At 47.9% G+C, this 21,518-nt stretch overlaps 4 protein-coding genes across 6 annotated transcripts in view; 3 read left to right on the top strand and 1 right to left on the bottom strand.

Annotated features, from left to right (window-relative positions):
• The first annotated feature begins 4,539 nt into the window (after positions 1–4,539).
• Nicn1 (nicolin 1, tubulin polyglutamylase complex subunit) lies at positions 4,540–9,176 on the top strand. Its single transcript, XM_020173500.2, has 6 exons — positions 4,540–4,767; positions 6,243–6,419; positions 6,671–6,784; positions 7,217–7,288; positions 7,622–7,726; positions 7,801–9,176. Exons 1-6 carry the CDS (start codon positions 4,636–4,638, stop codon positions 7,840–7,842), a joined length of 642 nt encoding a protein of 213 aa, XP_020029089.1. The 5' UTR covers positions 4,540–4,635; the 3' UTR covers positions 7,843–9,176.
• A 141-nt stretch (positions 9,177–9,317) lies between these two features.
• Amt (aminomethyltransferase) lies at positions 9,318–14,675 on the top strand. Of its 2 annotated transcripts, XM_074059387.1 has the most exons (9): positions 9,318–9,734; positions 9,837–10,004; positions 10,496–10,576; positions 11,374–11,505; positions 12,123–12,201; positions 12,721–12,866; positions 13,034–13,214; positions 13,557–13,712; positions 13,815–14,675. In XM_074059387.1, the coding sequence occupies exons 1-9, from the start codon at positions 9,645–9,647 to the stop codon at positions 13,991–13,993; spliced, it is 1,212 nt and encodes a 403-aa protein (XP_073915488.1). In that variant the 5' UTR covers positions 9,318–9,644; the 3' UTR covers positions 13,994–14,675. The 2 variants fall into 2 exon arrangements, with proteins under 2 accessions (XP_073915488.1, XP_073915489.1); XM_074059388.1 differs by lacking the exon at positions 13,557–13,712.
• Positions 14,676–14,988: 313 nt separating this feature from the next.
• Positions 14,989–18,655, bottom strand: Tcta (T cell leukemia translocation altered). Of its 2 annotated transcripts, none has more exons than XM_020173503.2 (3): positions 18,188–18,655; positions 17,789–17,866; positions 14,989–16,373 (listed from the first exon to the last, which is right to left on the bottom strand). In XM_020173503.2, exons 1-3 carry the CDS (start codon positions 18,408–18,410, stop codon positions 16,138–16,140), a joined length of 537 nt encoding a protein of 178 aa, XP_020029092.1. In that variant the 5' UTR covers positions 18,411–18,655; the 3' UTR covers positions 14,989–16,137. The 2 variants fall into 2 exon arrangements, with proteins under 2 accessions (XP_020029092.1, XP_020029093.1); XM_020173504.2 differs by having other exon boundaries at positions 16,114–16,373; positions 17,789–17,843; positions 18,188–18,645.
• Positions 18,656–18,852: 197 nt separating this feature from the next.
• Rhoa (ras homolog family member A) overlaps positions 18,853–21,518 on the top strand; it is a 42,208-nt gene continuing 39,542 nt past the window's right edge. The window contains exon 1 of the mRNA XM_074059389.1: positions 18,853–19,038. The gene's annotated coding sequence lies outside the window, so the exon portion shown is untranslated. The remainder of the gene's footprint in view (positions 19,039–21,518) is intronic.

The following is a 21,518-nucleotide window of genomic DNA, read 5'->3' as shown; positions in this document are numbered from 1 at the left end:
CCAAGCTGGCCTCAAACTCATGATCTTCCTGCCTCAGCCTTCTGAGTGCTGACATTATAGGTAAGTGCCACCACACCCGCCTTATATTGCTTTCCTTTTCCTTTTTTTAATTTAAAATTTTTTAAGTTTTTTTTTTTTTTTTTTTAGTGGGACCAAGGTTTGAACTCAGGGTTTTGTAATTGCAAAGCATGTGCTCTACCAAATAAGCCACACCTCCAGTCTGTTTTTCTCTGTTTATTTTGGAGATGAGGGATCTTGAGAACTATTTGCCTGGGCTGGACTCAAACCATGATCCTCTGGATCTCATCCTGTCAAGTAGCTGGAATTATAGGTGTGGACCACCAGCATCCTGTAAGGGCTTCACACTTGCAAAACAGGTGCTCTACTGCTTGAGCCACACCTCCCTCATATTGTTCAAATTTGGAAACTTTTTGTTTCCTCTCTTTCAAGGATCTCAATTACTCATGTTAGACTATTTATTTATTTACATTTTTATTTTTTGGTGGTACTGCAAAAAAAAAATCAAACAATAATGTGTTCATTTGAAATGCACCACTTGCTATTGCCATCATGATACTAGGAGATGTGAGACATAGCCATTGACCAGATGGACTCCGTTCTTGACCTCATACCCCACATAAGCCAGTATGGAAGACAGAGTTTAGGTAATGACCACAATAAAATACGGTGACCATTCTGACAATGTGCAGATTAATCTAGGAATTTGAGAAAAGACCCTGAAAATTTAAATTTAAAACTAGACTAGAGTTGGGAGCCTTGGTTCATGCCTATAATACTAGCTACTTGGTAGATTGAGATAAGGAAGATCACAGTTTGAGGCCAGTTCAGGCAAATAGTTTGTGAGACCCCCCATCTTCAAAGTAACCAGAGCAAAATGGACTGGAGGTGTGGCTCAAGTGGTAGAGCACCTGCTTTGCAAGTGAGAAGCTCTAAATTCAAACCCCAGTCCCACCAAATAAATTAATTAATTAAAAAAAAAAGAAAAAACTAGATGGGTGGCAGACACCTATAAATCCCAGCTACTCAGGAGGGTAAGGTGGTGAGGTAGGAGGATTGTGAGTTTAAGGCCAGTTTGGGCTATGTAGTGATACCCTGTGGACAGAGGAGAGAAGGGGAAGGGAGGGAAAGAGAGAGTTGGGAAGGAGAGTAGAGGGAAGAAAAGAAGAAAGAAAAATAGAGAAAAGAGAAAAGGCCAGCCTACAGAAGTGTAGGCAATACATTGAAGGGGCTAGAGTGGGGGCTATCAGGTAAGATACTTCTGCAATGAAAGGTCACACCGTTCAATCTGTTGGTTGCTGTGCTCTTAGAGCTGGGGTAAAAAGATTAGAGCCTCATTATATTCTCTTGATACCTAGAGAGCCCAAGCCTTCTGGAATTTGGGGAGACCTCTGTTCCACTGCGGGCAGGCTCCCTGAACAGGAAAATCTCAGAAACTTTGCAGGATCTAAGCAGTTGAATCATTAGCCTGAGTCAAAACGAAGATGGACATTCCAGGAGATTTAAGGTTACAAATTGTTTTCCCCTGACAATAGTCAACAGGAAGACAGGAGCTATTTTCTGCCACTAAAATATCTAGGATTGAACTGGGAAGGTACAACTTTTCCAGTCTGTTCCTTAGACTGGACTGAAATGCTGGACTTGGAACTGTTTGGCACCTGATCATGAAAACCCCATGGACTGTGAGGAACTTTGTTTCTGGGGCCCCTCAAAACAGAAGAGATGCTGGTCACCAGAAGCTGACCATTGCCTAGAGGGTTCCGATCTGTGAGGTTGTAATGGGGCCCTAGGAATTAGGATTCCTGAAGGAAATCCCATGCTGGGAAGGAAAATGGACCACCTGCAAGAACCCTAACACCAGAAGGCCCATCTTCCAGGAGAAAGACTATTTCCATGTGCATATTTCCTGACTTTTGTTTCATTCTTTCTATAAATTATAACATTGCTTAGACAAGGGGAGACAGATTAAGAATTTCTCTCTTTCCCAGTTTTGACTAAAACAAAATAAATTCATTTTCCCATTTTTCTTTATATTCTATTCTGTTTTCTCTTAATGTATTTGAATGTTCAGGCTCAGAGCTAGGCTTTCATGGCTGGGGGCTCTCATAACAAGTTGGGAGCCTAAGAGAGGTCTTGGTTTTAGCCTTATTTCACACTGTTTTCCTGGTTTGAGAATGATTGGATCTTTTCTGGCCTCAGGTTTCACATCTATAAATCAGACTTAACTGATAACCTTTGAGGCATTTTTTTTCCACAAGAATCTGGATAGTTATGATAAATATGTTGTTAATATGTATTGTTTTCTATGTATTATTTTATTTTTTGGTGGTAGTGGGGTTTATAGAGGTTTGAACTCAGGGCCTCATGCTTGCTAGGCAATTGGTCTTCCACTTGAGCCATTCCGCCAGCCTGTTTTTTTTTGAGATAGGGTCTCGAGAACTATTTGCCTGGGCTGGCTTCCAACCGCAATCCTCTTGATCTCTGCCTCCTGAGTAGCTAGGATTATAGGCGTGAGCCACTGGCGCCCAGCACCAGCCCTTTTTCTGCCGGGTATTTTTGAGATAAAGTCTCATGACTTTGCCTAGGCTGCTCTGAGCCATGATCCCTCTGCTCTTTGCCTCCAGAGTAGTTCATACCATAGGTGTTAGCCATGGGTGCCTGGCTTACTCTGGTTATTTTGTGATGGGTCTCTTGAACTCTTTGCCTGGGCTGGCCTGGAACCACCATCCTCCTGATCTCAACCTCCCAAGTAGCTAGTTTACAGAATTAAACCAACAGTACTTAGTCCCTGGGGGCTTTTAATTAGTTTTAACCTTTACTCTTTTCTAGGTGTAATCAACCAGGTGAGGGTGATGGTATATTTTCCAAAAATTCTTGTGTAAACTCAATCAAATTTTAGGCTCTCCTTTATTTATTTATTTTTTTCCATATTGGCATTTGAACATAGGGTCTCATGTTTGCTAGGCTGGCACTCTTACTGCTTGAGCCACTCTTCCAACCCTTTATTGTGATGGGTTTTTCAGTATAGGGTCTCCTGAACTATTTGCTCTGGGCTGGCTTTGAACCACAATCCTCCTGATCTGCCCAGCTCCAGCTGTTTTTTTTTTTTTTTAATTTGTTTGTTTTGGTTTTTTTCAGTATGGGGATTGAACCCAGAGCCACATCTGCTACGTAAATGCCCTACCACTGAGTTACACCCCTAGCCCCTTTTAATTTTATTGAGATAGGTTCTCACTGAATTGCTCAGGGTGGCTGAAAGCTTGTGATCCTCCTGCTTTAATCTCCTGATTAGATGAGATTGCTAATATGCCCTATCATGCCCTGTTTATTCTTTTTTTTTTTTTTTTTTGTGGTACTGGAGTTTGAACTAAGGGCCTACACCTTGAGTCACTCTACCAGCCCTTTTTTGTGATGGGTTTTTCTAAGATAGGTCTCAGTAACTATTTGCCTGTTGTGGCTTTGAACATTGATCCTCCTGATCTCTGCTTCTTGAGTAGCTAGGATTACAGGCCCACCTGTTGTGCATTTTTTTTTTTTTTTTTACTGATGAGTAGTATTACATTATATGGTTGAACTGCAATTATTATATCTGTTCTTCTGTTGGATGTTTGTATGATTTCCAAGCTTTGGTTATTATGAATAATAACTTGATTGGAAGTATGCATTCATTTCCCTTATGTAAATACATTAGGGTGCAAAAGCTGGATCATATTGTGGCTATAAATTTTGTAAGAAAGGTCAGTGTTTTTCAAAGTAAATTGGAAATCAATGAATAAGCGTTCCAGGTACTCCACTTTCTTAGCTTGTTTAGTGGATGTTCTAATATATATTTCCTGATAGTGTTAAACATATTTCATGGTTTGTTGGCTATTTATCGTTTGTGGAGTATCTGTTCAAACCTTTTTTTTTTTTTCTTCTCTTTTTTTTCAGTGCTGGAGATCAGCCAAGCTGCTCGGGCATACTAAGTAAATGCTCTACTACTGTGCTAACCCCCAACATTTTATTATGATTACTATTATATATAGTCTCTCTATATGTATATGTATGTATATATATCTCTATGTTTTTGAGACTGGGGGGGGTGTCTTGCTATGTAGCTCAGGTTGGCCTTGAACTCGTGATCCTTCAGCCTTCACGCCCAACTGTTGGGATTACAAAAGTGTACCATCACCCCTGGTCCCTGCATTAAAAAAAAAAATTCTAGTATCTGTTTTTCCGATTAATGACGGCAGTCTATTTTTGCGATTAATGCCAGTCAGTCATTGTGCTAATTTGTGTTCATGGCTTTACACACTTTAACTGCCCCACTCCAGCAGCAGAAACCTAGCGAAATTACGGGTGCCAAAACTGTTCACGTGATTTGGATACAGAACGATCCAGGCGGTTGCATGGCACCGCCCACAGTCGGCTCTAAGGCTCGCGTGGTGACTGGCTAAAGAAAAACTTCCGTGGGCACTTCCGACTCCAGGCCTGCATAGCCATTGGCGATTGGCTGGTCTGGCTGAGCGCAAGGCCTCCCGGGAGTTGTAGTTCCTGGAGCTCGGTGGGGGAAGCCGGGAAGGAATAGTGGTGGGAAGCTCCAAGCGGCGATTGCGCTTGGTCGCAGCCCCTGGCACCATGTCCCGTGTATCAGTGCCCTGTCATGTGAAAGGCACTGTAGCTCTTCAAGTGGGCGATGTGCGGACATCCCAAGGTCGACCTGGTGTACTGGTCATCGATGTCACCTTTCCCAGCGTTGCGCCTTTCGAGGTGAGCTAGTCCCGTTGGACGTAACCAGGGCTCCTGGGCGGGGTAGATCTGGGAACTTGGGCGTTTCCCAGGCATTTGATCTTTTATGGAAAGCTTCTGCAGTGTCTCTGGCCCTAACGAATTATTTAACCATTCATTATTTCCTCAGTAGCATGTACAGTATTTACTAGAAGACAAATTCCTGTCCTGTTCTTTTCGACATCCATTCCCTTACGTTCAGGGTCCAGGACATCGCTGGCACGGAGGTACCAGAGAATAGGCTAGGTGGTGCTGGAAATACATTTATGAACCAAATAGAGGTGAGAGGTCACTTTGTTTCTGGCCACAGTTGGGGAATCATTAAACAATGATTTATCCCAAAACCTGCCTCCTCTGTAGGTATCCCTCCAGTCCCTGCCAGAGGTCATGTGCAACTCATACCTCATTAGGATCTTCCCTCGCAATGTCTGTAGTTTCCAATCTCCAGTTGCGTTTGCATATCGGCTGACAGCGACTGGACACTGCAAGATCTCAACACAGAGGACAAAGGCTACTCTAATGGCCTGGCACTCTGGGCCATTCCATACCTGCACCCCATCTGCCCTCTCTGACCCATGCATTTTGTGTTACAGTGTGTGGTTATTTACAGGTTGTTCCTTACTATTACCAGAAACCTAATTAAAGGACCTAACCCTAATTAAAACCTGAGTCAGTTAGAGTTGAGGTGAAGCCTACAACACCTGTATTTTTTCAAAGTCTATTGGGTGACCCTGATGTATGTAGAGGACCACTGCTGTAACCAGGCTGAATTGCTCCCTATGCTGTGCCAGGTTCTCTTACTCTGGTGATTTTTAATTTGGTGGGGGAGGTAGTGCTGGGGTTTGAACTCAGGGCTTTGTGCCTTTTCTTTCTTTCTTTTTTTTTTTGCTGTACTAGGGCTTGAACTCAGGGCCTACACCTTGAGCCACTCCACTAGCCCTTTTTGTGTTAGGTTTTTTTGAGATAGGGTCTTGTGAACTATTTTCCCAGGCTGGCTTCAAACTGCGATCCTCCTAATTTCTGCCTCCAGAGTAGCTAGGATTACAGGCATGAGCCACCAGCGCCACGTAGGACTTCATGCTTTTGAAGCAGGTGTTCTAACACTTTGAGCCATGCCTGCTGCTCTAATGCTTTTTTACATATTCTGCTTTTACATTACCTACTTTTCTTGGTCTACTTGATAAACATCATCCCAGGCCTCGTGTGAACATTTTCTGCTTCCTCCAGGAGTAAGGTTCTAACCCCTGACATCATCTTGGATATGTGTTAAGATCTGTGGTTGTGGTTTGTTTTACTGATTTAGACTGTGAGCACCTTTAGGAAAGCAAAATTGTCTTTGGGGCCCAGTGATGCTTATTGAATTTGTTTAGCAGAAGAGTGCATTCCAAAAGAAAGACAGGATGATCTCATTGAGTGTCTCAGGCCTGATTTGTCATGGTGGGTTTTGTGTGCTCTAGTTGCAGGAGATCACATTTAAGAATTACTATACAGCCTTTTTGAGCATCCGTGTCCGTCAGCATACCACAATGCACACATCAAGCAAATGGGTGACCTGTCTGCGGGACTACTGTCTGATGCCTGACCCACACAGTGAGGAGGGAGCCCAGGATTATGTATCGCTGTTCAAGCACCAGGTCAGCTGGGCCTCAACGTGGCCAGGACAGCCCAGTGAGGATTTACAGTAGGCCTGGGGATTAGACCAGTGTAGCATGAGGGAAGAAGGGGATAAGACACTGGCTGGGTTTATGACTTCCAGGCAAGTGCCTTGGAGAGACTATTGTTCGTCTCTAAAGGCGTAGAGAGATAGTATGTTGGCTTACCACTGTTTGGGAGGTTCTTGGGCAGTGAACTGGGTGTTTTTTTGGTCCTTGTGTGTGTGTGTCAGATGCTGTGTGACATGGCCAAAGTACTGGAGCTTCGTCTGATTCTGCGGCAGCCATCACCACTGTGGCTGTCTTTCACAGTGGAGGAGCTTCAAATTTACCAACAAGGACCAAAGGTAAGTGACTAACCTAAAACTGTTGTCCCCAAGTGGTTTCCAGATATGGCTTGGAAAGCTGGAGCAGTGGAGTGGGTGATGGGTGAGGATGGTGAGACTCAGAAGGAAGCCTTCTTGGAAGTTAGTTGGGTATAAATGCTGGAAGTTCATGATGGGAGATAAGGGTTTGTCCCTGTATCCCCTGACCTTTGGGGCCACCCACCGCTTTCAGAAATGGAACTTTAGGTTCTGGGAGACACTTTTGTTGCATATATTCCTGGGTTCTCCTGCACAGCAGGAGATTTTAGTAGTCTGATTCTTCCCTCAGGCTTATGTGAGCCTACTGAACAGGGTTTTCTCAGTGTCTCAGCCTCAACGGCCCTTCTCTCTGCTCTCAGGTACCAGTGCTCTCCCACTCTGCCTTACTCAGGACATTACCCCTTTGCTTTGCAGAGCCCCTCCAAGACCTTCCCCAAGTGGCTCTCCCACCCAGTATCCTGTGAGCCGCCTGCCCCACTCCTTGAGGTAAATTCTCACCCTGGGTAAGAACCATGTGTGAGTGGCTTTGGTGTCCAGCACAAGTACAGGTTGGCCCATTTCTGTAAGAATCTGGGGCTGGACCCAGGGACCTTGGTTCAATCTGTGCCATCTTCTTGGGTGCTGTGTGGTATTTGAGGCATCTCTAGTGAGGGGGGGCTGGGCTGCCCACTGAACATTAGGCCCCAAACTCATGATCCCCAATTATCTGGGAATGTTACTGGTTTCAGCTGGAGGGTCCCTTAGCGTGGCCTCTCTGGAGCTGTAAGGGCACTTCTGGGGAGAAACTCATGGCCACTAACCCCGTCCCTTCTGGATCAGGGTCTTCCAGACCCCAGCAGCGTTTCCTCGGAGGTGCAGCAGATGTGGGCACTGACGGAGATGATCCGGGCCAATCACACCTCCACGAGGATCGGCCGCTTTGATGTGAGTGATCCTTTCCCTCTGCTTGGTTTGCATCGCCCTGAGTAGGTCTGAACTGATTGTCTTTTGTGTTGCAGGTGGATGGCTGTTATGACCTGAACCTGCTCTCTTACACTTGAGTGGCGGCTCCCATCTGAAACATTGGCCTTCTGTGCCCATGCAGGCTTGGTTTGGGCAACAAGAGACTGAAGCGTGTTTCCTGTGCATTCCAAGTTTTGCCTGATTGCCTGTTCTTTCTGGGCCGCATTCACAGATTCAAAATACTCTGGGCTCACCTAGTTACTTCAGCATGAATTCCTGGCAGGGGCGCACCTTGTCTTTGCCTGGCCGCAATGCAATTTCATCTCCTACCTTAAAAATACTCCAGTTCTATTTACTAAGAATTCTTGAGCCCTCTGCCCCTCCATGCACACCCAATCTTCTGCTGGTTGCCCCATCCTGAGTGCAGTGGGTTGGGCTGGACCTGTTCCATTTAACCCTAAGAAAGCCACTGCTGCCTTGGCATGAAGACTGGGAAGCTTGAGGAAGAGATGCCCTGGTCTTCTTCTGCTCCCCCTAGTGGCCTTTTTTCCTTTGTTATGCCCACAAAAAGAAATTTCCTGTTTAAACTCTTCTGCCTACCTAGGAGGTAAAGCCCGGGATTTGAATAACCCAAGTCCCTAGGACCCTGAGCTGGCTCCTGAATGTGTGCTCTGTTGGGCCTAGGCAGGTGCTTCTGGTAGTACTGAGGTCTAAAAATGAAACTTCTAATCTGTCTGTCATCTGACACAGCCTAAAGCACATCCATTTCTGTTCTCTGTTGCTTCTTCCCAGTCGTGCTCAGAGATCAACTTTGGTGGGGGAGTGGGTCCAAGTGAAGGTTCTCACTGGTGCATTTTGAGAGACTGAGGTTCTCCATAATCCCAGGCCATCTATGATGCAGGATAGTCTTCCTGTGATAAAATTCTGCTTCCTTCTGGCTTTGTTCCTGGAGCTATTATGAAGCAGTGCTGCAAAGTATCTCAGACCTGGAAAATTGGGCAGGTGTATGCTAGAGTTTTCTGGCAGAAGTTCAGTCACTTTTTTTTTGGTGGAACTGGGGTTTGAACTTAGGGCTTCCAGCTCGAAAAACAGGAGCTCTACCACTTGAGCCACACCTCTAGTCCATTTTGCTCTGGTTGTTTTGGAGATGAAGTCTTGCCAATGCCCTGGCTGGCCTGGAACCTCGATTCTTCAGATCTCAGCTTCCCAGATAGCTAGGATTACAGGCATGAGCCACTGGCACCTGGCATTCAGTTACCTTTTGGTGGCTATCTTCTATTTTAACCCATCAACCTTCTTGCAGGTATCTTCACCAGCAGGATCACTTATTTAGCCCCACTCAGTTTTTGCTGAAAGGGTGATGACCATACCACTGTGTTCAGGGAACCATGGTCATTGCAGCAAGATCAATAAATACTTGTGGAATGCATGACTTGCTGGCTGCCTGTGTCTGTGAGTGGGAGAGCTGGAGACCACCGTAGAAGGCCAAGCTACTGTGTTACTCCACCCACCAGGCTGGCTCCACCCTCTTGTGACCTCTCCATCTCCACCTCCATTTGACCTGAATGTGTGATTCAGGCCTTTCAGACATTTGTAGAACTTTGACCTTTTGGAGGCAGGGCAGTTCATCACTGGGAGGGCTAGCCCCCACCTCTGGTTCTAGGCAGCCCAATCTGCTCTGGATTGTCTGACTTGATGATTAGCCAGAAGGAAGAGCCTGGGGCTGTTGGGAGTTTCTGCACTCTGCTTTGAATCCCAGCCTACCCTCCGGCCTTCCCACCCCCTTTTCTGATCCCCTGCGCGCTCTAGAGACCTGTCCGAGCAGGGGCTCGGACTACATCTCCCAGCGTCCCTGGCAGATGGTGCCTCTGTGTGCCGTCTGCACCAGTTGGGGGTGACGATGCGGCGGGCAGTGAGCATGGTGTCCCCTCTGGGCTTTCGCCTGCAGGCGCTTCCCTCTACCCTGGGTCGCCCACTCAGTTGCGCACAGGTGGGATAAAGGGTGCTGAAGTTTGGTGCCGATCTTGGAGGGTGGGGGAGGGAGGCTGCTGGGCACTGGGGCCCTGGTGGCACTAAGCTTGGCTGCCCACAGGATGTACTCCGAAGGACTCCTCTCTATGATTTCCACCTGGCCAAAGGTGGGAAAATGGTGACATTTGCTGGTTGGAGTCTGCCGGTGCAGTACCAGGACACTCATGTTGACTCACACCTGCATACACGCCGGCACTGCTCGCTCTTTGATGTGTCCCACATGCTGCAGGTAAGCTAGGGGATCGTGCTGAGTGCTGGATCAGGCCTTCTTTCTTGTTTGCAGTGCTGTGCCTTCCCATAAGAGCTAGAGGTCTCAAAGTGTCTTGGACACTTACTAATTAATAAAGGAAACCCACAATCAGGGCCAAGAAAACCAGGGGGCTGACTAACTCCTCTCTAATCTCTCCTGCCTGTTCCCACTGTGTACCTTAATGCTCTGTTTTTTCCAGAGCTGACACTGACTTTCATTCACTGTGCTGGAAAAGTATCTCAGTAAGGTGTTAGCTCCTCTTAAATTCCCAGACTTCCCTCAGTCACACCTGGTTTGGGAGATGTGGGGGAATAAGAAGGTGGAGCCTCTGTTATATCCCAAACCATAAGACTAGTCATTCACTTCTGGATTGGATTGTGCTGTGGATGGCAGGGAGGAAGCCTCCCTTGCGTAGTGGCCTTTCAGATTGTAACTGTTCCAGTGACTTGAGACTTTGAATGTCTTTCCAGACCAAGATATTTGGTCGTGACCGGGTGAAGCTGATGGAGAGCCTGGTGGTTGGTGACATTGCAGAGCTAAAGCCAAACCAGGTGGGTCCTTGTATTTCTGCTCAGTGGTGTTTTTAGTCATAAGCCAGCAAGAAGGCCAAGTCTCTGCCTCAAGCCTGGGGGCACAAAGATGGATCTGACACAGCTTCACAGGACTTGGTGCTGTGGGGGCAGTCATTGAGTCATTTCCAGATACCCAGTCAGCTTTGGAAAGGGGCTATCCCAGTGTTAACAGGCTGGGAATCCAGGAATGCGCAGTTCCCTGACCTCTCATGTTGCCTGTCCTCCTGCTATTCAAAGTGTGGTTCCTATCCTAGTTGCCTTGCCACCTCCTAGGAGCTTGTTAGGAATATACTCTCAGGCATTGTTGTACACCTGCTGAGTCAGAACCATCATTTTAACAAGATCCCCAGGTGACTTCTCAACCTCAGGCTCTTTCTCCAGTGGGGAGGCTAAGGCCAGTCTTATAGTATTTTGGGGACATTGCTGTAAAGTGTTTTGGGAGTATATGGGATCATAAAGATGGACTTTTGAAGCTTTTATACAGGGGCTTGGGACCTGGGCAGCAAGTCTTAGGTGTCCTAGATTAAGTTGAGATGGGGTTCCCAGTACTGAGTAGGGAGGGGTGTAGAGGTACCACTAAATTGTGGAAGCCCCCCAAGATGGGGAGGGGGTGAAAACTAACTAGGTGTATAAGGAACAAAGACTTTGGATTTGAGCCCAGCCTGTACCTTCGATTCATGAGTTTGTGGTGGCTGAGTGAGTCCAGGGTGTGTCTGGCTCATCCTTGGCCTTGGCCTCCTGGACCTGGAGGCAAAGATGCTCTACTTTGATGATAGGGGACCCTGTCACTGTTTACCAATGAGGCTGGAGGCATCTTAGATGACTTGATTGTGACCAGTACTTCTGAGGAGCACCTGTATGTGGTGTCCAATGCTGGCTGCTGGGAGAAGGACTTGGCCCTCATGCAGGTACAGCCCCTCTACGTTCTAGGCAATTTGTCTTCCTTGTTCATAAAGCAGTGCCCTGGAGTGGATAAGGACTTAGAAAATGGCTCTTTGAGTGAATGAATAGCTATGAAACTCAAGAGCAGGTCCTTAGCTGTCTCAAAAAGGGAGCTCGACATCCAGGCTCATGCCTGTAATCCTAGACATTCAGGAGGCAGAGATCAGGAGGATCTCGGTTCAAAGCCAGCCCTAGCAAATAGTTCACAAGACTATCTCAAAAAACCCTTCACAAAAATAGGACTGGTGGAGTGGCTCAAGGTGAAGGCCCTGAGTTCAAGCCCCAGTACCACAAAAAAAAAAAAGAACAAGCCCTCCTTGGAGTGAACTAGGGTTTGATGTTGGGAACTGGGGGAGGCAAGGATCTAAAGCTGACACTTGTCCCTCAGTGAGCATCGTCTAGTGAGGATATGAGAAGTGAGAGACTTAGAGTTAGGTCATACCTATCACTTATCTGTGTGACTTTGTAACATGTGAACCACGCCGTTAGCTAGCTCATTGATCAGCTCTGCGTTGTCCAGTTCATGATAGGTGTTGAGTAAGTGGTCCCAACAATGATGTGGTATTTTTGTCTTTCATTCCAGGACAAGGTCAGGGAGCTTCAGAACAGGGGTGATGATGTGGGCCTGGAGGTGGTGGATAATGCTCTGCTAGCACTGCAAGGTGAGATGGTCAGGCTGGGGCTGGAGCTATCCTTCCCGGTTTAATTTACTGCTTAGCACAGAAGCCATTCTAAAAGAAAGGTGTGTATCACGTGATATTTGTGTGCCACAACTCTAAGATAGGTATCTTCCCCTCCTCCTACTTCCCCCAAGACTCTATAGGCAAGGAGAAGAACATCTTCTACCTGCAGAGTAGGACTTGTTCAGGATATGTTTTGGTCCTTGAATAAGAGCTATCATCCAGCTGGATGCTGGTGGGGTTTATGCCTATAATCCTAGCTACTCAGGAGGAAGAGATCAGGAGGATCACTGTTCAAAGCCAGTCCGGGCAGATAGTTCATGAAACCCTATCTTGAAAAAAACTCTTCACAAAAAAGGGCTGGTGGAGTGGCTCAAGGTGTAGGCCCTGAGTTCAAACAAACAAACAAACAAACAAAAAAAAAAAAGCAAAAAAAAAGCTATCATCCAGTTTTGAGGGTGATAGAACCAGGACACTTGATCATTGCCTCCCTGGATCCAGGCCCCACTGCAGCTCAGGTGCTACAGGCTGGCGTGGCAGATGACCTGAAGAAACTGCCCTTCATGACCAGTGCTGTGATGGAGGTGTTTGGTGTGTCTGGCTGTCGTGTGACCCGTTGTGGCTACACAGGAGAGGATGGTGTGGAGGTAGGCAAGAAGTAGTTTTTAAAGCCTGGTGTGGTGGCACACAATTGTAACCCCAGCACTTGGGAGATGAAAGGATTGAGATTTTCAGGACTGCCTGGACTGCATAGTGATTGCAGAGCACAAGACTTGGTGGGCAATTGCCTACCTGTTCTCTGTGTCTTATGCAGATATCAGTACCAGCGGCTGGGGCCGTGCACCTGGCAACTGCTCTGCTGGAAAATCCAGAGGTAAAGCTGGCAGGGCTGGCGGCCCGGGACAGCCTGCGCTTGGAGGCAGGCCTCTGCCTGTATGGGAATGACATTGATGAAAATACCACACCTGTGGAGGGCAGTCTCGGATGGACATTGGGTGAGCTGGACTAGCAACCAAGGGGTCTAGAGTGACCTTTAATAAGGTCAACTAGCCCATGACTGCTTGTGTGGTTGAATAGGGTGAATCAAGTGACAGCTTCTCTCAGCCTCCATTCCCTGAAGGTGCCACTGTGGCTTTGCCTATTACAGATTGAGGCAGACCCAGGCCCCTCCTCAGCATGGCTTCCAAGGGGTGGAAGGTAGTTTATTGATTGTAGTGCCGGGGAGGAATAGAGCCTGGGGGAAGAAGGGGCCCTGATGCTTGATTGGTGACACTTAAGGACCTCCTGGGGCAAGAGGTTCTATGGGTGTGGCTTAAGTCTGGTGTGTCATGCTCCAGGGAAGCGCCGCAGAGCTGCTATGGACTTCCCAGGAGCCAAAGTCATTGTTCCCCAGCTGAAAGGCGTGGTGCAGAGGAGGCGTGTGGGGTTGATGTGTGAGGGTGCCCCGATGAGGGCGCACAGTCCCATCCTGAGCACAGAAGGCAGCGTGATTGGTAGGTGGTCCAGGGAACCTGGGGAGTCCTTGTCCCCTTTCCAGGAGGGTAGGGATACTGAGCTGGCAGGGTGGTGTTGACCCGTTGTCTATGCCTGAACAGGTGCTGTAACCAGTGGCTGCCCATCACCCTCCCTAAAGAAGAATGTGGCGATGGGTTATGTGCCTCCCAAGTATAGTCGGCCAGGGACACAGCTGCTGGTGGAGGTGCGGCGGAAGCAGCAGATGGCTGTGGTCAGCAAAATGCCTTTTGTGCCCACGAACTACTACACTTTCAAATAAGGACGGCCTAGGGCAGGGCCCTCCTCTCCAGAAGTTTGCCCTGAAGGGAATTCTATAAGGTTTAGTTAGGACAGTGAGGCAGAACTCACTGGGAATGAGTGAAGCAAACTAAGTGGAGGTTTGCTTTGTCCTCCGCCCCCAGAACATACACTTCAAGTTCAGGACCCTACGTCGCCCCCAGAACATAACACTTCAACTTCAGGACCCTACGTCTAAGTGACAGATTTGCTAACCCAATGTTCTGTTTCATTCCACAATTCCACTGACCCTACTCTATCAGGTGATGGCTGTGGAGCAAAGGCTCACTTTTGTGGTGAGGATAACACCTGCCCAACCTACCTCATCATGGTTTTTTTACATTTCAAAGGGTTATTACCTTAGGCAGTGTGGACTTAGGCCATTTCCTCCACTTTTGCTTTCCATGAATGCAAACTGCTGCCTCTCCCAGGACAGGAATGATTTCTGACTCACAGTGTTAGCTAAATTATTCCTGTGTGTAAACTTGGGGATGGCTGAGCAGACATGGACTCACCCTTCCACATTCCCAGTCAGCTTATTCTGCTGCCCAGTAGCAAGCCATAGCAGGCTCACTACCTGGGCTGACCGTTGCACCCAGCATGTAAACTAGACTTTAATGACCTCTGGGGGGAAAAAAAAATTAAACAAGCTTCCTTCCTTCTTACTTGCCATGGTTTCTAGCTTCATCGTTCTTTGTCCACAGGTTTCATGGGGTGCCAACCCAGTGCTTGCCTTCCAGGCCTTCAAGACAGGTTCAGAATAGGTTCCCCTTGAGAGGGGCCAGATTTATAAGAACTAACGGGAATATTGCACCTTTTGGGCGTCCCATCTCCACACCTCTAGTATACTGCCATCATTTCTCTACCTCTGCATTTCCTGAGGGAATTTTGGATTCTGAGGGGCAACAGCTTTCAGGATGTTCCCTCAACAGTTGCCTCTGGGCTTGCACACTTGTCTTATTCAAATAACCACACAACTTATGCACATCTGTGTTTAATAAGCCACATCTTCAATTGAGCCTGGAGTGAAATGTGAGATCCTGATTTTGTGTGGTGGTGTCGATGGATGGGCCTGAGGCTGTGAAGAATATCATCCTGCCAGCCAGATGACATCTCTGGAGTAGGTACACATGCATAAGGAGTTCGGTGCAGTCTTAACTTTTAGTGCACCTGACACAAAGTCTGCCTGGGCAGAGGCTGCCAGATGGATATGTGACATCTAATAGAAGAAGCAGGCAATGGGACATTGAGGTAGCTGGCGGTCCAGCAGAGGGAGGCAGAAATTACAGCCATTAGGGAAGAAGGCAGTCCAGGAACCAACAATGCTTTCAGGAAGTGATGTTTCTGTGGGGGCACTCATCATCCACCCCATTAGAACCTCCCCTGGTCTACTGGACTGTGACTCTTTCTCTTGAGGGTTCCTAGGGATTGAAATGTTGCTAGTGGGCTCTCAGGATAAGGTCCCTGTTTGTTCTAGGTCAAGATGGGAAATGATGAGGCTGCAGGGCATGATGGAGTCACTGTGCACTAACTGCTTTGCACCTCCCTATGAGGGGAGGTATAGACTCGACTCCATGGGCACTAAGCAGTGGGGGTGGGAGGCCACCCCAGGGGTCTATTAGAAAGCTCTGTTTCTCTTAGGCAACTAGCTTTCCCCCAAGAAGAATGGAGAAGTATAAGGTCATTTGGGAAATGATAATCTACTTTGACTGGCTCATATCTGAAGAACTCTAGTTAGACAAAGGAGGTGGGTATTTGGTGCCTCCATCTGGATGGTGCCAATAAGGACCCCTTGCCTTATACCTGAATGGTCAACTAAGTAACCTTAGAGTTGAAGGTCTGGCCTAGGCCAGGATTACCTGGCTCCCTGCCAGCAAAGCCAAGCTAAGGAAATGCAGGAAGTTTAGGGCTTAGAAGGAACAGACTCCCCTTACAAATTCCAGAACTGGTCAGGCTTCCTCTTGGAGGGACAAATCTCTATAGGGTCACATCCTAGGGGAATGAGAAACCAAGACAGAAAAGGGACAGCTGGCCTCCCTAACTGAAAGGCTTCTGAGCTCTGACCCTGAGAGAGGAGCAACATGTCTTCTTAAGTCAAACAGATCAGGGCAGAGGCAAATTCTTCATTCACCCAGTACCTGGGGCTGTTGAAGGCAAGGCCAAAGGCAATGGAATTATGCCCTGCAAACACTGGGGTACTCTCTGTCTCCAACCCTGAGCCTCCTGCAGTTGTCCCAGGGATCTAGGCAGCATCAGGACCCAATGTAGGAGCCAGCAGATCCAGTAATGCCTCTGGAGACCCTTTTGCTGCTGCCTTCCCTTATTCTCTGTGGGTTTTGAGAGGTTCATTTGCTGCTGTTTCCCTGAAATTGATGGAGAGGAAAGGTTATTTTATGGGCAGCAGAATAGTCCCTGAGGTTTGCTCTCCCCATCTCTTCCTGGGATCTAAGGTGAGCTTAGTAAGAGTGCATTACAGTCTAGACCTTTTTGCTGATCTCCCATAGCCTGTGGGCCCACCCATTTCCCCCTTGCAGACTTGTTCTTTCTGGTTCCCCACCTAATGGTACTGACTAAGTTGCCTAAGACAGAACCTTGGTCAGTGGCAAGCCTAAATGGCTTCTTGGGCCCCTTTATCTACTTGCCATTAAGCAGGCAGTTATAAAGGCAAATTAAGTCAGGCCATAACCTTGCTGCATCAGTCCTTCAATGGTTCCCTGGGTCCTCCATGCCTTTACATTCAAACACCACCATCACAAATGTCACCCTTGTCCTTGCCTGTGGGCCTTGTTCTATCCATTCCCTTTGCCCAGACCACTTGCCACCACCTGGCCTTTGATCTCAGTTTTGCTCTTTGTCTTGGGAGAAACCTTCCCTGACCACCCTTGCCCCTGCGCTTCCCTTTATTAATCTTTTTTTTGAGACAGGATCTCTCACTGTATAGCCCAGGTTGACCTAGCACTTGTGGTCCTCTGCCTCCATCTCTGAAGTGGTGGGATTACAGGCATATGACCTGCTCCACTTATAAGTCTTTTGTACTCCCTATGAGCAGAGCTTGGGTTTTCATTTTCTGGGACTAGTGTGATGTTTGCCATGTGGCAGAGGCTCAGAGATTAGCTAAGTGAATGCCCTGATTAGTAAACTCTTGTTTTATAGATGAGGAGGCTAACCCTGAGTAGATCAATCAGTGTGCTAAGAATAGAGGCTCTTAGGGCTGGTGGTATAGCTCAATGGTACAAAATTTGCTTAGAATGGAGGCTTTTTTTTTTTTTTTGGTGGTACTGGAGTTTGAACCCAGGGCCTACACCTTGAGCCATCCAGCTAGTCCTTTTTTGGGATGGGTTTTTTTGAGATAAGGTCTTGAGAACTATTTGCCCAGGCTAGCTTCGAACCTTGATACTCCTGATTTCTGCCTCCTGAGTAGCTAGGATTACAGGTGTGAGCCTCCAGGGCCCAGCAGAATGGAGGCTCTTGACTTCCCAACCAAAGGACTTTTCAACTGAGGGGCTTGCTCCTAACAGACCTGCCATTTCATCTCTCTGAAATTGTGATAATACCACCATCCACCCAACAGGTTGCTGAAGGGCATTGCTGATGAGGGACTCTCCAGACATTGGTGTCACTCCAACTTGATGCCTGAGCACTACATGCAGACTTGGAGGATGCTTGTAAAGTCCACTGAGCTGGTGGACTCATACCCTAAGAATTCCCTCCCTGTCACCAGCAAGACATGTCCTCTGCCTGCCAATCATGGGGTTGGGGTAAGGACAGATTTACTCACCACGAAGGGAAGTAAGTAGAGCCATCAGGTGTAGATCCATTCTGGCCGCCCAGACCTGGAGGCAGGAACACATCAGAGCTGCAACAGGTTGGGAGTGGGGATCTGAACAGGCATCAGCCCAGGTCAGGTTAGGTGCTACTGGTATTGTTTGGTGGAGTGGGGCTGTGGTCCTAAGGTACTAGTGGTGTTGTCTGGTGAGGATTCTGAGGAACAGTAACAATGTGATAGGTGGACTGGTGGGATTTCTTATGTAAAATGATATGGTGGCATAGGTTAGGGTTAAGTTCTAATGAGGCTCTTGGGGAGCAGTGGTAGTCTAGGGGGACACTGGGGAACCCAATGGCACAGCCTAGAGGTGGTGAGGGAGGCCAGCCCACGGAGGTTCGTAGGGAGCCTCACCTGGGCGGTGATACAACCCGGTCACCGTGTTCCCGTAGAACCCCCACGCCAGCTGGATGCCCAGGAGACTTAACACCAACCACAGCAGCAGCAACTTGAAGAGGGTCACGCGCATGTCCTGCGCCTCCCACTCCTTTAGGAACTCGCTGCCCAGGGTGCCTAGAGTGCCCAGCACCGTGGCGGGTAGAGCCTGAAAGTACTGCCCAGACCAAGGCTCCGCCATGACTGGCCTGAGCCCCACCCGGACTTCTGTCACCGTACTCCCCACTACGCAGGCGCGTGGTTTTCCGGGGGGGTTGCGGGGCGGGGAGGGAAATCAAGCCTGTCAGCACGCACGCGTAATACCAGGCAATGAGGACCTACTTCGCTTGCGCGAAGAGTTGGCAGTTTAGGGAGGGGTACTAATACCGCGCACGCGCACCTAGTCCCACCCTGCTTACTTAAGGGACGAGTGATTCTTGTAGTATAAAATAGCAACTGGGTCTTTTATAGTCCTGGAGTTCCCGTGATGCCCTACGCGGCTACATTGATTGGTTAAACGTCTTGCTTTTAGGGTGTGGACGCGCTCCTGAGCAATCGTGGCTGAGCTGAGTGTGCGCGCGTGCGCGGGACCGCGACTGGCGCCAGGTCGAGCCCGCAGGGCGGTCGGGGACGCGCACGTTGCTCCCCGCCCTCCCGCCGCCGCCTGCCCGCCCGCCCTCGCTCGCTCGCGGTCCCCGCCCGCCGCCCTCGGTCGGTTCTCTCGTTAGTCCGCCGTTGCCTCGGGAGCTGCCCGTCCTTGTCTCTGCGGTTGCGACTCGTGGATAGGCGTCCCCGGCGCGAAGAGGCTGATCTCGGAGTCGTCGCCTGAGGTGAGCAGGAGGGTTCCCTTAAGCCGACGCGGCGCCCGGGCCCGCCCGGCCGGCACTTTTCCGGCCACCCGCCCGCCGCCCTGCTGCGGCCGCGCCCCACCTGCTGCTCGGGTCCGGCAGCCCCTGGCCCTGGCCCCTGACCCTGACTCCCGGCTGGGGCTCCGCGCCCCAAGGCAGCGGCCCCGCCCGCACAGTCCCCGGAAGCGCGCCCCGCCGCCTCCAGTGCCCCTTCCCCCGCCCGGCCCGGCCTGGTGGAGCCCCAGCCGCCCGCCCTTCCCGGCGCTTCCTCTCACGGCCGCGCCTGGCTGGGCGGGGGCTCCCGGCCGGCCCGAGACCGCGCTGTGTAGACGGGCCGCTGCGAAGCGCGCGTGGCTGTCGGAGTTGAAATGGGAAAGAAACTCTTTACAACTCCATTTTGCCTTTTACATTTAACGTGGAACGTGAATCACCGTTTTATGCATGTTGAAAACAGTTACGCTTTGAGTAGATTTTCTTTTTTTAATGCAATATTGTTGAAGATTGTGTAAGTTAAAGGTTGTGTTGAAATCAAAGAGTTAGGACTGTCTGTATTGGGAGGAAAAGGTATTTTCCAGTTGGAAGAAAACATTCTTAATGATTTAAGTGATACTGCATCAAAATAGGTGCTATCCTACGAGTCTTCATTAGGAATCACGTACACATCTGTCACTAGGTACTGATTGGATCCAGTTTACAGGTCGTTTTCATGAAATTGCAATGTTTACACCTAAATTGATTTTTGTTTAAAACAATGTTTAGTAGGTATAGTGGTCAGTTGGCATCCTTTTTGCCTCGGAGTTGGTTCTACTTGTAGGTTTCGACAGTCAAAATTTAAGATTTTACCTGTTGGTGACTTGTTAGGTTCTTTTTATCTTTTGACAGACTCTTGAAATAAACATTTCTTGCAGGTGTGCAGTCATTATATTCCTCTGCCAAATCTGAAGGGAGAGAATTTTTAAAAGCAAAAAATCCCTTATACTTTAAAATGTATGTGGTGAGATTTGGGTATCACACATATTTGGGTATGTACTGTGTTGATGATTGTCACCTTCAACATGGCTAGACTGGTGGAAGATGAGCATTTGACAGAAGTGACAAGTGTTCGGACTAAAAATACAAGACTAGTTTGTTGGTTTTTTTCCGGTACTGGGGTTTGAACTCAGGGCCTACACCTTGAGCCACTCCACCAGCCCTTTTTTGTGAAGGTTTTTTTTTTTTCCCTGGAGATAGGGTCTTGAGAACTATTTCCCAGGGCTGGCTTCCAACCACCATCCTCCTGATCAGCTAGGATTACAGGTGTGAGCCACTGGCACCCATCTAAGACTAGTTATTAATTATAAGAATGATTAGTTAAAGGATCTCTTTTGATAAATAATCTTGAGGTTCTGTGTACTTATGAGTGATGGCTCTCAGTGACATAAAATAGATAAGTACATAGAACTTTTTTTTGGTAGTGATGCTGGGGATTGAACTGAGCTCTGCCACTTAGCTACACCCCTGCAGCTTTTGAGACAAAATCTAGCGTTAGACTTATAGCCTCTGTTGGTATAAAACTTTGTACTGGAAAAAAGAGGAAAATAGGAATATGTCTAACAACCAATTTCTTCATAGGCCTAGGATTTTAGACCTAAAATAGATCTTCAGGAATTGTAGACCAACCTCATTTGTGAAAACTGAGTCTCAAAGATGTCAATGTTTTTTAAATTTGTATTTATTTTTTTGGTGAGACTAGCATTCATGCTTGCAAAGCAGATAGATGGTCTGCTACTTGAGCCATACCTCCAGACCATTTTTGCTCCAGTTATTTTGGAGATGGCAGTCTCTTAAAATACTTGCCTGGACTGGCATTGAACTGTGATCCTCCCAATCTCAGCCTCCCAAGTAGTTAGGATTACAGGTGTGAGCCACCTGCACTTGGTGAGACTTCTTGGAAGATCATATCTAGTCAGGAGGGGACCAGGACTATTTTATCTATAAGGTATTCTCCTTTTACCCCTAAGAGCTGACTGAGAGTCCACTGAAATTCAGGAATTTCAGATCACTGTTTTCTCTTTTTATACCTTCAAGATTGAACAGTTTGAGAGAAGCTGAAGAATTAATTTGTCAAACAAATTTCAGTTCTTAGCTTTCACAGCACATTTCTCTGTGCAGCTAGATGGTCCTGCTGAATTTTCAGTTGAGGAAGGTAGACAAATGTACAGTGTCCCATGCTGGCCTAGTGCTGGCCTTTAGGTGTTTGGATCTTCTTGAAAACCCAGCTTCTCATATCCAAAACCAATGTTATTAGGTATATCTAGAATGTTTTCAGGCAACTGTGGGCTCTTTTGACCTAGTTTAGGGTGATACAGGTGAGAAAATCCGTATTTCAAGTAAATAGTTGTCTGTGCATGTGTATGGTAATGTTTTTGTTGGAGTATTTTCATAGTCCTGATTCCTTTTCTGTTTGTTCATTTCTTTTAAAT

Source organism: Castor canadensis, chromosome 17, assembly GCF_047511655.1.
Source record: "Castor canadensis chromosome 17, mCasCan1.hap1v2, whole genome shotgun sequence".
NCBI lineage: Eukaryota > Metazoa > Chordata > Mammalia > Rodentia > Castoridae > Castor > Castor canadensis.
This window is presented reverse-complemented; position numbering and strand designations above follow the sequence as displayed.